Below are 14,017 nucleotides of genomic sequence, written 5' to 3' on the forward strand. Positions count from 1 at the left end.
TCAAATCATATTTTGTTTCATTTCTTCATATTTTAAAAGATTCACACCAATAAAAGGAATACTTCAATTCTTAAACCACAAATGTTTTTGCATGCTTACTATACAGAAGCTTAAAAAATATGGGATTAGTTTAATAAAAATAGATCTGATTTAAGGGAGAAGCAATCAGAATGCTTTAACCCTGTCCTCATTCAATAGATTTAGGTCCAGGTTATTTTCAAAATATTTACCTTTCTGATGTTGGCCAGTCCATTCATAACCAGGCAGTCCTCTCGGTCTTCATCATCATCCAGCTCCAGGAAGGGGCAGCTGTGCTGGTCCAAGAAGAAGCACTTGTTGCCCTCATTTCGTGGGTCAAAGGGATCCACAATTATGGGCTCAGTGCCTTTGATTTCACATCGACAGAAAGGACAACCCTGACCATCTGATTCCTGGAACAATAAAAACACACACACAAGAAGTGCTGAAAGTGGAGCATTGAAGCTACTGTTGTACAGTTTTAACAAACTACAGAGGAATTTCTGGCACAACTTCACCAACTAACAAGGTGCAGAAAGAGTGACAGGCTTAGAAGAGGTCAAAATGCTCCAGCAACACTAAAAGTCAGACCGGTTTTCAAAAATGTGGTTAGTTATGTGCTGCTTCACTACTGCCATATGTATTACCCTTACCAACTCCATTCATGAAAAGACTCTGGCAAAGTTGACTAAACCCATACTCATATAAACACTCAAAATGGAAATCTTGAGTGCAACTTTGTCACATTTCTTGGTCCTAATCACATTCCAAAGAGCTGCTGTTGTAAAACAGAAATTATGTCACTGAATCTTTTTCCGTTGCTTGCTCACTAGCTACAATCAAACAATATTAGCAAAGAGCAAAGCTGAATTTGTGGTTAAACATATTCAGTAGTTGTGGGAGGAGATGCTTGAATACTGATCAGTGTGGGTGAAAGAGGAAGTGTGAGGTAAGAAAGAACCTCTTTTATGTCTCATTAACATGGACTCCTGAGGCAATTGAATAAACATCTAAAAACAATATTAACACATTGAAAGTTTGAAAAGTTAAAATAGTGTATGTTTTGCCAGTTTTTTGGCCACCCCCTACACACAAGTACGTAAGAGTAATGCAAAATTTTAAAGCTGATAGCTACATAAGAGCCCATAAGGTTTCGGCGAAACGTTGTCTGATTAGTTGATTCATTGTTCTCTGACATTTTTACAATCAAAATAGTCATTAATTTTGCCCTAATTTTTGTTCTACATTTTTAATGGGACGATTTAACTTGTAAAACCAAATAAAGGTTGCGTTGATCAGTTTTCGCATAGACTTCTTGTAAGATTAAAGTTTCCAAATAAATACCCCACAGAAAGAATCACTCATTGGGAATTGTGAAATACATGATACTATCAGAAATTTTTTTTTTCATCACTGTGGAAAATGCTAACTCCAGCCTAGACACGAAAGAGAGAACAGGATGTGGAACAGCATTGATCAACAGTCAACTGTGGGTGTGAGCTGTATGTTAGATTCACCTCAGCATACTAATCTAAAGAGTGTGAGGAGAGTCGGGGAACTACCACAATGAGCTGAGCGTGTTACTTACAGGAGGGACCCCCCTTCTCTCTGAATCACTAGTTATTTTTAATAATAACAATAATAATGGTTTATTTGTATAGCACTTTTCAGGTAACAAAGGGCTTCAAAACAGACAATAAAAGTAAACCTATAAAAGCAAAAAAGAATGGTTTCTTTTATAAAAGAGTTAATTTCTGAAGCATACAAAAGACAGTTTCCCTCTCAATATGTCATCCCATTATAGTTAGGTCAGTTTTGTTCACTCCTTGTGCTTAATATTTTCACACAAAAAATGAAAATAGTGTAAATAAATCCTGTCATGGAATTAGCAACAACTCTGTTGTTGACAAAGCTGATATCAGAAGTGCACCTTTTTTGATTTTTATTGGTAGGTTATGAAGAAGTGAGATTGATGAGTGGGGCATTATTGCAAAGAGTACCGTAAATTCCGGACTATAAGCCGCTACTTTTTTGTCACGTTTTGAACACTGCAGCTTTTACAAGGATGTGGCTTATTTATGGATTTTTCTTGCGGGACAATGACCTTCTGCCGCAAAAACATTTCACCTCGTCGCGTCGGATCTTAATATCAGTCATTTTGCGCTTCATGCACGCACCCTCATCATGGAAAACACACGGAGAAATACATCTGATGCAGCTTTCATGTTAAAGGCGATCGACCTGGCTGTCACAGAAGCTAATAGAGCTGCTGCACGTAAAGACAGCGACAACGAAAAAGAGACTGAGGAAGTGAGTAATGAAGTCATTCTGAGGCAGTGAATGGATGGACTTTTTCTTGTGAAATGTATTACTGTATTAAGGTAATCTTTTTCATCAGCCGTGTTACAGACACTGTTCGATAAAGGATGTCCAGTAGGCTTCGTATTTGCGGATGTTACCGGTAGCCTACGTATTTTATTAAAAGTTAAAACAATGTTTTTGTGTCACGTTTTGTGACAAATTGTGTAAATAGCTCTGTTACAACGTGGACACCTGCGGCTTATAATCAAGTGAGGCTTATATATGTACAAATACATTTATTTACTTATTTTTAGCCGGTGCGGCTTATATCTAGGTGCGCTCAATAGTCCGGAATTTACGGTAAATTGATTTCTACTGAAAGCACTGTGAGCCCAGCGATAAAAAAACAGCTGACAACTAAAACATTTTCACACTCCATATCTCCAAAAAAAGTATGACCGACCTGCAGAAGTTAAACAAAACAACAGGATACATACTGTTATCTATCCATCTATCTATCCATCTATCCATCCATCCATCTAATACCTTCAGCCAAACAAAAAATAATCTTCATTTAAATTTTGTAGATAGATAGATAGATAGATACTTTATTGATCTCGAGGGAAATTCAAGCTTTATTGATCCCGTGTAAATATTACATGTACACATGTAATGTCAAATTGTGTCCCAGTTATGTTGTTCTATATAAGCAATAATAGGATGGCATATTGGGATGAAAACTTTAAACATTGTCATACCTGCCAGGCTGTAAGACAGGAAGTACACATCAGATGACCGCAGGGTTCAATCTTGACATCTTTATCGTTTTCAGCACATATCTTGCAAAGCTGGAAGGTGGAGCCCATCTCACAGTACAGCTCATACTGCTCCTGTACATTCAGGGAAAACATAATGAATGTAGCCAATTATAAATATAATCGGAAACCACAAATAGACAGATAAAAACAACCAGCACCCACAGATTAAGAAATTCCCATCAAGGGCCCTTATTTATTCATTTATTTTATATACTTTATTTATCCCAGAGGGTAAAACTGGTGGAAATGGACCAACTTCCATATTTTGGTCTGCATCAGGACTTGAACCGGCGACCTTACGGTTCCCAACCCAAGTCCCTAAGGACTGAGCTACTGCCGCCCCAATGTCCCTATATTTAACTCCAATTATGTGTTCACTCAGAGGTATTCCATAACCTAAAATGATTAATGATGATTAATGTTCTTTATAAAGATGAAGAATCTATTTTTGTAATTAAACAAACCTTGTGCTTGTGACCCATCAGTTTAAAACCCTCATACTAACTGGTTTTTCTGTTTTGGAAAACAATTCTAAAAATATATACATCTGCCACATATGACAAGCCTATGGATTTCTCTTACTACACATGAACCATAATCAGTTAAGCAGGCAGTATTAAGTAGGGATGTCCGATAATATCGGAGGGCCGATATTATCGGCCGATATTGACTTAAAATGTAATATTTGGAAATATCGGTATCGGATTTTTACAACCGATATTGGAACCGATAATGGAATTTCCGAGTCTGCATGAACGCAGCATGGGACGTTTGTGGGCACGCGCTTGATGACGTTAAACAACAAATACGACACGCTGGACTCGTGGCTAACAAGTTAGCTCACCCGGTGAATGAGGTGTCCGTGGTTTGGAACTATTTCCAAGTGTCAACTATGGATAATAAATTTGCAATTTGCAATAACTGCAAAGCGTCGGTTATGCGAGGAGGAAACAAGGTGTCTTTCTTTAATACATCATTTAATAACCCATGTCAAGAAGAATCACGTGGAGTTGCTACATTTGCGCAGCAAAGTGATGAAAAGAAGCAACAGCCGAAACCGAAGAAAACCACACAGTTGTTGCTTAAAGAGTCAACTGAGAAAAAACAATGTGGCAGCAATGGAGAGGCTGCTGGTGGAAGTGCAGATGACCCAGGCCGGGAGGACCAGGACTGCCCACCTAAGAAGGCTCGAACTGGAAGCATGAACCTGCGGGACATGTACCAAGAAATCCTTGCAGAGAATGAAGTTGCAGCTCAAGCACCTACAAGCGAGACAGCGCAGGTGAGTAATTGATTAACTTAATCATCAAACTAAATTTAATCTGCTGTGCTGAGTGCGTCACATTAAAAATATACATTACATGCAATGAATACAATAACCATTTGGCAGTCAGAGCTTCAAAGAAAAATAAATAATAGAAACTCTATTAAAGAAATGGAGGAATTCTATTATATATTTATTCCCTGTCTCTCTTTTTTTATTCTTTCTTTAGGTGCATGCATACCTAATAGAAGCCATCCCCTCGAAAGGATGCCCTTTGGAGTACTGGAGGCATCAGGAGAGAGGATTTTGTTACTCTCAAAAGAGATTGAGCCCAGTTTGAGTATATTATTTGACAAGTTATGGCCAGTCATTCATTGACTATTTTGTTTGTTTACAACTAATGGACTGAAGATATGCCTCTTCCTTTTTTTATATTGTCCGTGGTGTTGTTTGAGGCTGCTTGTTGTTGGTTTCTCTCTAACACTAAATAAATACACTTTTTTCCATAATTTAAGTTGTTCTCTTATTTTTCTCAGTGTGTACATTTGGAAAGCCATGTTTCATTCACATATGCATCCAGTGGGGCATCACAATAAAATTAGGCATAATGTGTTAATTCCACAGGAGATATTTTATGTTGTTGCTACCTAACAGTTTTGATGTAAAAAGCCTGCATATATCGGTATCGGTGATATCGGTATCGGAAATTAAGAGTTGGACAATATCGGAATATCGGATATCGGTAGAAAAGCCAATATCGAGCATCCCTAGTATTAAGTATAAAATGTTTAAAAAAGTTGAAGCTGTATGTTAGTGTTAGATTTTCAACACAGCCATGTAACCTGTTCTACAAATCACAGAGTACAATCACAGGACTGTATATTAAATGCACATAAGAGAACTGACAAGGGGAACATCATGTCAAAGATCCCTCAGAATAGTACAGCCTGCAGCAGAACAGATTCTAGTGATGTAATTTTTAGTGGACACTCACGCCTACGTAAAGCTAATGAATGTATTGTCGGTTTTTGTTACATTTTCTCTTTTCTTTCCTTCTATACTCTGCGAGCTGGTTGAGAATGCTGTGAGGTGGTGCCTTGTCAACAATGCTGTTGATCATAACGCTACAACCAATCCTTTTTATATACAATGACTAATTAAAACCACACTTCTCAGAATGTTTAGTTGGAAATAAATGATCATGAAAAAAACAAATGTTTTTGTACTACGCATGTCCCATAATTTATCATTAAGGAGGCAGGGTTTATGACCTATGCTGCAGCCTGATAACAGGGTGAATGTTTTGGCTTCACTCCCATGCTGTTGATCCATCTATCTTCTATCAGTCTATGGTTTGGGTCTGGTTGGAACACTGCATGTCATTCAGAATCAGCCACAGACTTTATCTGCCATGGCCACTCACCACTCACAGACACAGGAACCTGTACCGATCTGTTTTTTTTTTTTAGATTCGTTTTTTTTTTTTTTTGCTCTATTGACATCATTCTTTAGCGGTACACTAAATATTAGTGTTTCTTTTTTTTTTTTTAAATAAATGTTTGTGTAACAAACAAGTTTAACCTACTCATCTTATTTCAATTCCCTAGTTATTTTCTTATCCCCCCCCCCCCACACACACACACACACACACCCACTTGTGTCACTTTGATGTGATCATGAGGGGTTGGCTCACATAAACCAGTGAGATCAGGATTGTAACTGCGACCATCAGGGAACAGGTAGCTGCGGAGGAATAAACCACAATTGAGCTCACAGTTTTAATTATAGAAAGATATTTGCACAAAATACTTTCACTGTCTTCCAACATGTTATCAAGTATGACATTCAGGAAGTGCACAAAAAGGACTTATTTTACATATTGATATGTTTCATTTTATATTCAAAAAGATGATTAAAACCAATCATATGGGTATAATATGGGTTTCTAACGCCACTCCATGACAATTAAGTCAATCATACCCATCGGAAATTACTCAATTTTCAAGGTATGATAAAAATATGACAGATTTCCACACACAATCCCCTTGCCTTATTTGGGTGGTCAGACCTGGTATTAACATCCGTTCTTGCTGATCAAATCATAAGTGGACAGCTATACGCACATCTGTTCACACCTTGTCAGATCTTGTCTCCAAATGTGTCTCCAGTGATCTCTTGTAAAAGAATCTTAGTTTTCCACTTGAAATTCAAATAAACTGGTGTGGTAAACGAGGATCCATTCGAGAGACGCAGGAAAACTTAGAAAGTAAAAAGTAAACAAGGAAATATGTTTTAAGAGTTGGAGACGTCCTTTCCCGCATTACAGTATGTCACGTGAAGCTGTTTGTGTCTGCACACATGTTCAATGTTTAATTATAACAAAATATCCAGAAAAACAGAATATTGTATGTGTAAGTGGACTTTGTAAATGGACTTGAGCTTATCAAGTGCTTTTGTAGTCTTCTGACTACTCAAAGCACTTTTACACGGCAGGTCACACCTGCCAATTCATACCTGTGCACACACTAATGACAGTGTTGCAAGCATGCATTATCTTCATAATAGAATTAAAACCAAATCAAGAATGATGAAATATTATACTGATTTCTTTTAAGTTATGCTCAAAATTTCATTCTCAATCTTCCTGTCAAACACTTCTTGAAGTTTGAAGTTTAGTTGAAGTTTAGACTTTATTGTCCCCGAGGGGAAATTCTTTTTCACCAAACAGTACAGTTTAAGTGTCTGTTGTGTCTGTTAAGCATCTGTTTTTACATCTGTCTTTTTCCATTATATTAAACTCTGGGGAGGTTGATAAGTTTCATTGATCCAGATTTACTGCAGTGTTCAATCAATAAACAGTCTGCTCTAAAACAGATATCCCATAAGGGAGGGTGTCTGTCAGTAAAAAGACAGACAGTTGGTATTGCATGAGAAATTTAAAAATAAGATTGTCAAGGCACGCAGGTGCAAACTTTATTTTTATATACATTTTTCCAAAACAAAAGTTAAATTAAATCTTTTATTTCAATATTGTTAATATCTACTATTATTCTAAAATGTGGATAATTGTAAAAATGAAGAAAAACCCTTCTATTAGTAGGTGTGCCCTAGATACAGCTTATAGTAGCAGTATCATAACAATATAGTATTCTGTATTATGGATAAAAGTGTATATTTGTTGTGTGTCCAAACTTTTGACTGGTAGTGTACGTATGAAAGAAAATTAGTCTGTTACTCTACGTGATCGTTTCCATGGATACCATCCTAAATGTGGCCCAAGACACATGAGCATAAAGACTAATAAACTAATATGGAAAACTGTGTCTTTACCACCTCTGGAGTGTGGCCCAAGTGATCACAGGCCCTTTCCAAATCGCAACAGTTACGATGCAGTACAGACTTTTCAGTAGGGAGTTTCAGTAGACTCATCTCTGAATTAATTGAATTAATTTTACCACCCACAATGCTGTGCGAAGATAACCCGTAAAATGTCACTTCATATGCACCTTCAAATCTTTTTTTTTTTTTAAACAAATGTCTGCATTATTATAAAACCTTTCCCCCTTGATTTAAATAATGACTTCCATACTTCATTGGTTTAGGCTTATCTTACTTTACATTCTGTATATTACTTTATTTTTATTTAATAGTTTTTTAACTTTATTTACATTGTGATATTGTTTTTTGTTTACCTGACTGTATATGTGCGTTACTCTTCTTAAATAAATAATAATAAAAAAAGAAAAACAATGAAGATGGAGGCAGCCGGTAAATGACACCACTTTCATACTGAATGAATCAGGCGAAGTAGGAATAAATATCAGCCTACTGTGCCTACTGGATAGTAGGTACCTACAGTACAGCACATATAGTAGGTACTGACATATAATACTGCCTACTGACAGACTGAGTAGGCACTCTGGCACATTCAGAAGCACCCATGGTCTAAAGAGAGTAGGAGTGTGTAACAGGTTACGTACAAGCCCTCCCTGTAACCATCGATGAGGGCCTGGAAGAGCGGTTTGTTGTTGGGGATGGTCTGTAGAATGTTGCCATCATTGGTGACATAGCCTATGGCCCACTGGCCAAGCCGAGTACAACTTAATCTGAAGATGTAACTGTTAAAAGAGAAAGATGACAGAAAAGCAAGTTGAACAAAAACCCAAACTGATAGACAAAAACCTGATTAACAAAATTACATTACAGCGTCCTTTTTTTTTATTTTGACTTGTAATATTAGCTGCTTGTCAACATATACATGGCTTTTATATGGGTTATATGATGAAGATTCAGATAAACTGATTCATGTTCCAATGGGTTTTTTTTTAATTCAGCAGTGACTAGACCAAATCAAATTATATATACCACAGTAACAAGGGTCTACATCTGTTTTATACACTTGATATATTACACAGTAGTAAACATTCTAACGGACCATTTCATTAAATTTTTCTATGACAGTTTGCTGTGGTTTATTCACAGTATTTGTCTGTATATGTTTTGTAGCTATATATATATATAGTGTATAAATAATCAGTAATATTAATCTGCTTTGCAGATGGATTATTTTGATATGAACAAATACAAGAAATCTCACTTTCACTATCAAAATATATGAAATATAAATATTTAAAAATCTCAAGTCTGAATCTATCACAGTATACAAGAAATTATGTTTTTATGTAAATCACAGCACAAGGCTCTATAATTTGGTTCACTTCCATAGTGTGGTTTGGATCATGTTCTCACCTCTGGTGAATTTAAGTCTTTTTCACTTGGAAGGAAACTGAGACTCTTATTTTAAAGCAAACCAGAGTTGGGTTCTTTGGTCCGCACCACAGTATATTTGAGCATTCAGACTACCAAAAACCCAACAGACTATCCAACAACGTACACCAGATTCAATTCAAATGTACCAAATAGCTGAGATGTGAATGCACCCTTAGTAAATTATACATTATGTAACAAAGAAATACTCCTTTTAAAAGTGAATGAAAAAAAAAAAAAAGTTACCATACCTTCCCTGCTTGTTGATGTATTTGTGCAGTCGGGCTTTGACTTCATCATAAGTAAGGAAAGCCATGTAGCCGGGGTGCGTCACTGCCAGGAAATTCCAGTTCCTTAGAATTGAACTCCATGGCTGAAAAACACAATTCAATATAGTTATTTAAGTTATATTGTCTTCAGAATGGTGACATTGCTGTAACTAGCTATTGACTAATTAGCAACTTTAAAGAATTCAGTCATGTGTGCGCCTGTAAAGTCTAATGTAACATTTCAATGACTACAAAATTGATTAAAAAATATTTGATTCTGACATGGAACAACTCGACAGCAAACCTAACGGGCCTTACTCGACTCATTCTCCCCTCTGACCGAGGATAAAATCTTTAAGCTTATGCTAGACTCTGGGACCAGACCCTCTAGACTCAATACCATCAAGCCTCCAGAATCAGTTTGACCCAAACCAGTCTGGCTTAAGTGGGCCCACTCTACTGAGGTTGCACTTTTGTTATTTACAAAATTGCTATGATTCGTTAGAACTGATCAATATATTGCTGATCAATATCCAGCTTGGTACAAGCAAACAAAGGCTGCCAGGAACTGAGGTGTAATGATTGATGACAAGGTAACATTTTATGTACAAGTGGCAGGGCTCCAGACTAACTTTTCTCGACACCGTCCCAGAACCGTCCCGAAAATCTATTTCAACCGTCCCCAAGGAAATTTGAACTGCCCCAAAATCTGTCTGTAATTATTAGTTTAAGTTTAATTATGTTATAAACGCTTGCATTTTATAATATGTATATATGAAAAACACATTTATATCAGGTAAATTGATTATTGACATGCACATTGGGTGTATTGGTTATTTAAATGAAATATATTTTGGAGCTGAAAAGCTTATTTTGTCCTGTGGCTTATAAACAGGTGGGAATGTTTTGTATTCACTAAAGAGAAAATGATAAGATGACAGGTTACAGATGAAAAACACAAAATCTGTCAATACAAACTGCATGTTGGCACATGGAAATAATGAACCAATAATATACCACATTACAGAAGAAAAAGTCGATAATTATATTTTGTATTGTTGATTACTCACTTTGTTCTTATTGCTGTTCAAGTTACAGAAACCATGACATGGGTTATTGTACCTGCCCTGAGGTCAGGGCTTTAATAAGAGTGCAGTAGAGAGAGAGAGAGAACTAAAATGATAGACCTATACCTTCTTATCTTTGAGTCTTTGATTGCCATCACATTCATTTTCTTGTTAGATTCTGTCATATATCAGAATATAAGCTGAGTGATTAAGTAAACATTTCTGCCTATTTCATGAAAATATATTTTAAAATAAATTATCAGAGACAAACTTTTTGGGTCCTACATTTTTATTCAATTTTAACCCCACAGCTAAATGAATACACACAATTTGTTGCATTCTATTTATTTTCATGCAAGATGTTTTTAATCCTGCCAATGGTACTTATATTGCTCATGGCAGATTTGTGTTAGATCTCTCTAACTTGAACAAAACCAAAATTCACTACTTGCTCTTTTCTAAAGATGTCCTGTTAAAACATTTGTTATGATTTGGTTTTTTTTTAACATGTATTAACATGTATTTACTAATACAACTAAGCATGAGATATGTTTTGCCCCAATCAAAATCATACATTTTGCTATAAACTTGGAAGCATGTACAACTCATTTGCAATTGACAAATGGATGGATGCTATTACTCTACTATCAAGAATATTAGTCCACGAGTCAGTTGCGCCTATATCTTTGCTATGTCAAACTCTGCTTTGTGCCTTTTTTAAACAAATGGGTAAAGATTTGTAAATTGTACAACCCAACTATTCCTTTTAGAGAGAGAGAGAGAGAGAGAGAGAGAGAGATGATTACAGCTGATTACTGGGAAGCTTACTGGAGAAATGTTTGTATAATCTTATTGAAAAACCTTTTTTATATACAGGTATTTGCTTATAAAATCTAATTTTGTATGGTGTCTCTTTAGAAGAAAGTGTTGCACTAATAATTAAAATATTTCTGTCTGAATTAAAGAAAATCTGTTTCATGAAGAGATTCACAATTGCAAGGATGCTCTTTCCACAGCCTACACTGAATATTATGCAAACCTAATTAGATGATGGTTAATATAAACTTGTAGCTCCCAGATATGCTCTTGCACATGTTCTTCACTGCTTGGAAATCTGTATGTACAACACAAGTCTATATATGCTTGCATTATACACTGCTCAAGAAAATAGAGGGAACACTAAAATAATCTTAAATATGAATGAGTGAAGTATTCTAATTTATTACTTTGTTCTTTACATAGTTGAATGTGAAAGTGTGTGTGTGTGTGTGTGTGTGTAAGAGAGAGAGAGAGAGAGTGGTGTGTGTGTGTGTGTGTGTGTGTGTGTGTGTGTGTGTGTGTGAGAGAGAGAGAGAGAGAGAGAGAGAGAGAGAGAGAGAGAGAGAGAGAGAGAGAGAGAGAGAGAGAGAGAGAGTGGTATGTGTGTGTGTGTGTGTGTGTGTGAGAGAGAGAGAGAGAGAGAGAGAGAGAGAGAGAGAGAGATATGAAACCTGCTCACATGTTGTCACAAACACACTGAGTGTCTCTGATCATCTCTGAGAGAGTGAACGGAGAAAAGCCGACCGTTTGACCGGATCACATGTTCCCGACTCGGTCGTATGGATCACGGATCAACTGTGTGCTGACTAAAAGTTAAAAGGGGCACGTCGCGCTCGCGTGTGCGCGCGTGTGCGTGTTGAAGTGTCTGTGTGTAAGAGAGAGGAGCAGGTAGCTGCAGCTACATTAAACATGTTTTATACTCATACCAAAGTTTTGATGACGCAAAAAAAAAAAAAAAAAAAAAATTAACGAAGCCTCGAGGCAGCGAAAATTCCTCGATGAATTTTTGTAATCGAATTATTCGAGTTATTCAAGGAATTGTTTCAGCTCTAATGTGGAGTTCACGTTTTTTAACTGAGTAAACTCAGTTTAACGACTTTCAGCATGAGAGTGGCAGTTTGTTCTTCTACGTGTCCTTATTATCAGGATCTAACTCTGTCACTGACTTTTATATGCGCCATGAATCTGTCGTTTCTCCGTGAGCTATTTGAGGACGCATTTTAGCGCTGCTCCGCGGCTGAACCAGCTAACCGTGCGGGACATTGTTTTTTGGAAAAGACGGAAATGTTCAGTAATAATTACATATTTGGCTACAGTCTGATGAAAGCTGGTGATAGAGCGCAACAGCACAGCACACTATTGTGTTTAGAAGTGACATTGCGCTGAAACCGTTTGTGAATGAGGTGATAGAGGGACCGATATTGCAGAGGGAATATTTTAGAATATTTTAGAACATTTATTAGGTCTCGCGCACAGTAACTAAAATAGATACATATTATATAGCGCAAGGAGATGCGCTGAGTTGTAGTCAGCTGGTGGTTTGGTATCTCATTTACTTAGTTACAGTAGTTAAGGAATGACAAATATATATATATATATTATCTTTAATAATAATTAATGCCATAATTAGGCCCCAAGTCCTGTCGTGGTCTGAGCAGAAAAGCGCTGGCTAGGTAATAAATAAGTTATTAATAATTATTAATATTAAATATCATAATTTAAATGTAAGATTATATATTATATAATAATAAGATCAAATATGACCTTACCTGTCAGAGCATGCTACAAGAGTACTGCAACTCCCAGGCCTTCCTGCATGCACTATCAAACCCCTGCAAATGATCCAAAACGCAGAAGGGGGACTGGTTTTCTACCTATCCAAATTATTACGTCCCTCAGATATTTATTCCTGGCTAATGCTCTCATCATATTTGAAACCTTGCTTCTTGCTTACAAAACAGCAACAAAAATGGCTCCTCCTTACCTAAATTCCATCGTCCAGGTCTACACTCCTCCCTCCCATTACGTTCTGCCAATGAAAAGTGTCTGATCCAAACTGTGAAGCAGTGCCTTAAGCGTATTGTACTTAATCTCTGGTGTCGCTTTGGATAAAGGAATCTGCTAAAATAACTGTAGAGCTGTAGAATCTGGGATCATCAACTCTGGATTCAAGCAGTGGTGGGATAAATGTATTACAGCAGTATGTTCTTTAATTCAGTGTTTAAAAGTTTTGGTGAACTGCAGAAGGATTATAACTGTCAAAACATTGATTTCTTCAGACACCTTTAAGTAAGTCTAAAAAAGTTACAAGTAAGTAAGGTAAAATAAGTGAGGAGGGCAATGCAGTAATAGATAGAAATACCAAAGAAGGACTGGTGGGCTGGTTCACAAAGCATTACATGGAATGGTACCTCAATATCTCTCTGACCTCCTCACTAATACAGTCCGATAAGACCAGCAGGTATGGGTCTTCTAAATTTACCAAAAGTCAATACCAAGTCTGATGAAGGCGCAGTTTTATGTGGAATTAACTACATGCTGATCTGAGGTCTGTAGGAAAGATTTTTTATAAGTTCTTAGAAAAATGGTTTTAAAACATTGCTTTTCTGTCATGCCTTTGGCTGCTAGTTTATCTTTCTCTCATGTGTTTTGATTTGTTTTGTCTATTTTTAATGAGTTTGTATTGTGTTTATC

At 36.6% G+C, this 14,017-nt stretch overlaps 1 protein-coding gene across 5 annotated transcripts in view; it reads right to left on the reverse strand.

The window, feature by feature from the left end:
* Positions 1 to 14,017, reverse strand: part of cblb (Cbl proto-oncogene B, E3 ubiquitin protein ligase) — a 48,896-nt gene that overhangs the window by 12,625 nt on the left and 22,254 nt on the right. For all 5 annotated transcript variants that reach the window (XM_079356595.1, XM_079356593.1, XM_079356594.1 and 2 more), the window contains exons 6-10: positions 9,420 to 9,541; positions 8,382 to 8,519; positions 6,057 to 6,144; positions 3,078 to 3,209; positions 231 to 431 (exon numbers count right to left, since the gene is read on the reverse strand). In XM_079356595.1, the coding sequence (XP_079212721.1) occupies positions 231 to 431; positions 3,078 to 3,209; positions 6,057 to 6,144; positions 8,382 to 8,519; positions 9,420 to 9,541 (681 nt within the window). The remainder of the gene's footprint in view (positions 1 to 230; positions 432 to 3,077; positions 3,210 to 6,056; positions 6,145 to 8,381; positions 8,520 to 9,419; positions 9,542 to 14,017) is intronic.

This window comes from Symphodus melops, assembly GCF_947650265.1.
Source record: "Symphodus melops genome assembly, chromosome: 11".
NCBI classification, from domain to species: Eukaryota; Metazoa; Chordata; class Actinopteri; order Labriformes; family Labridae; genus Symphodus; species Symphodus melops.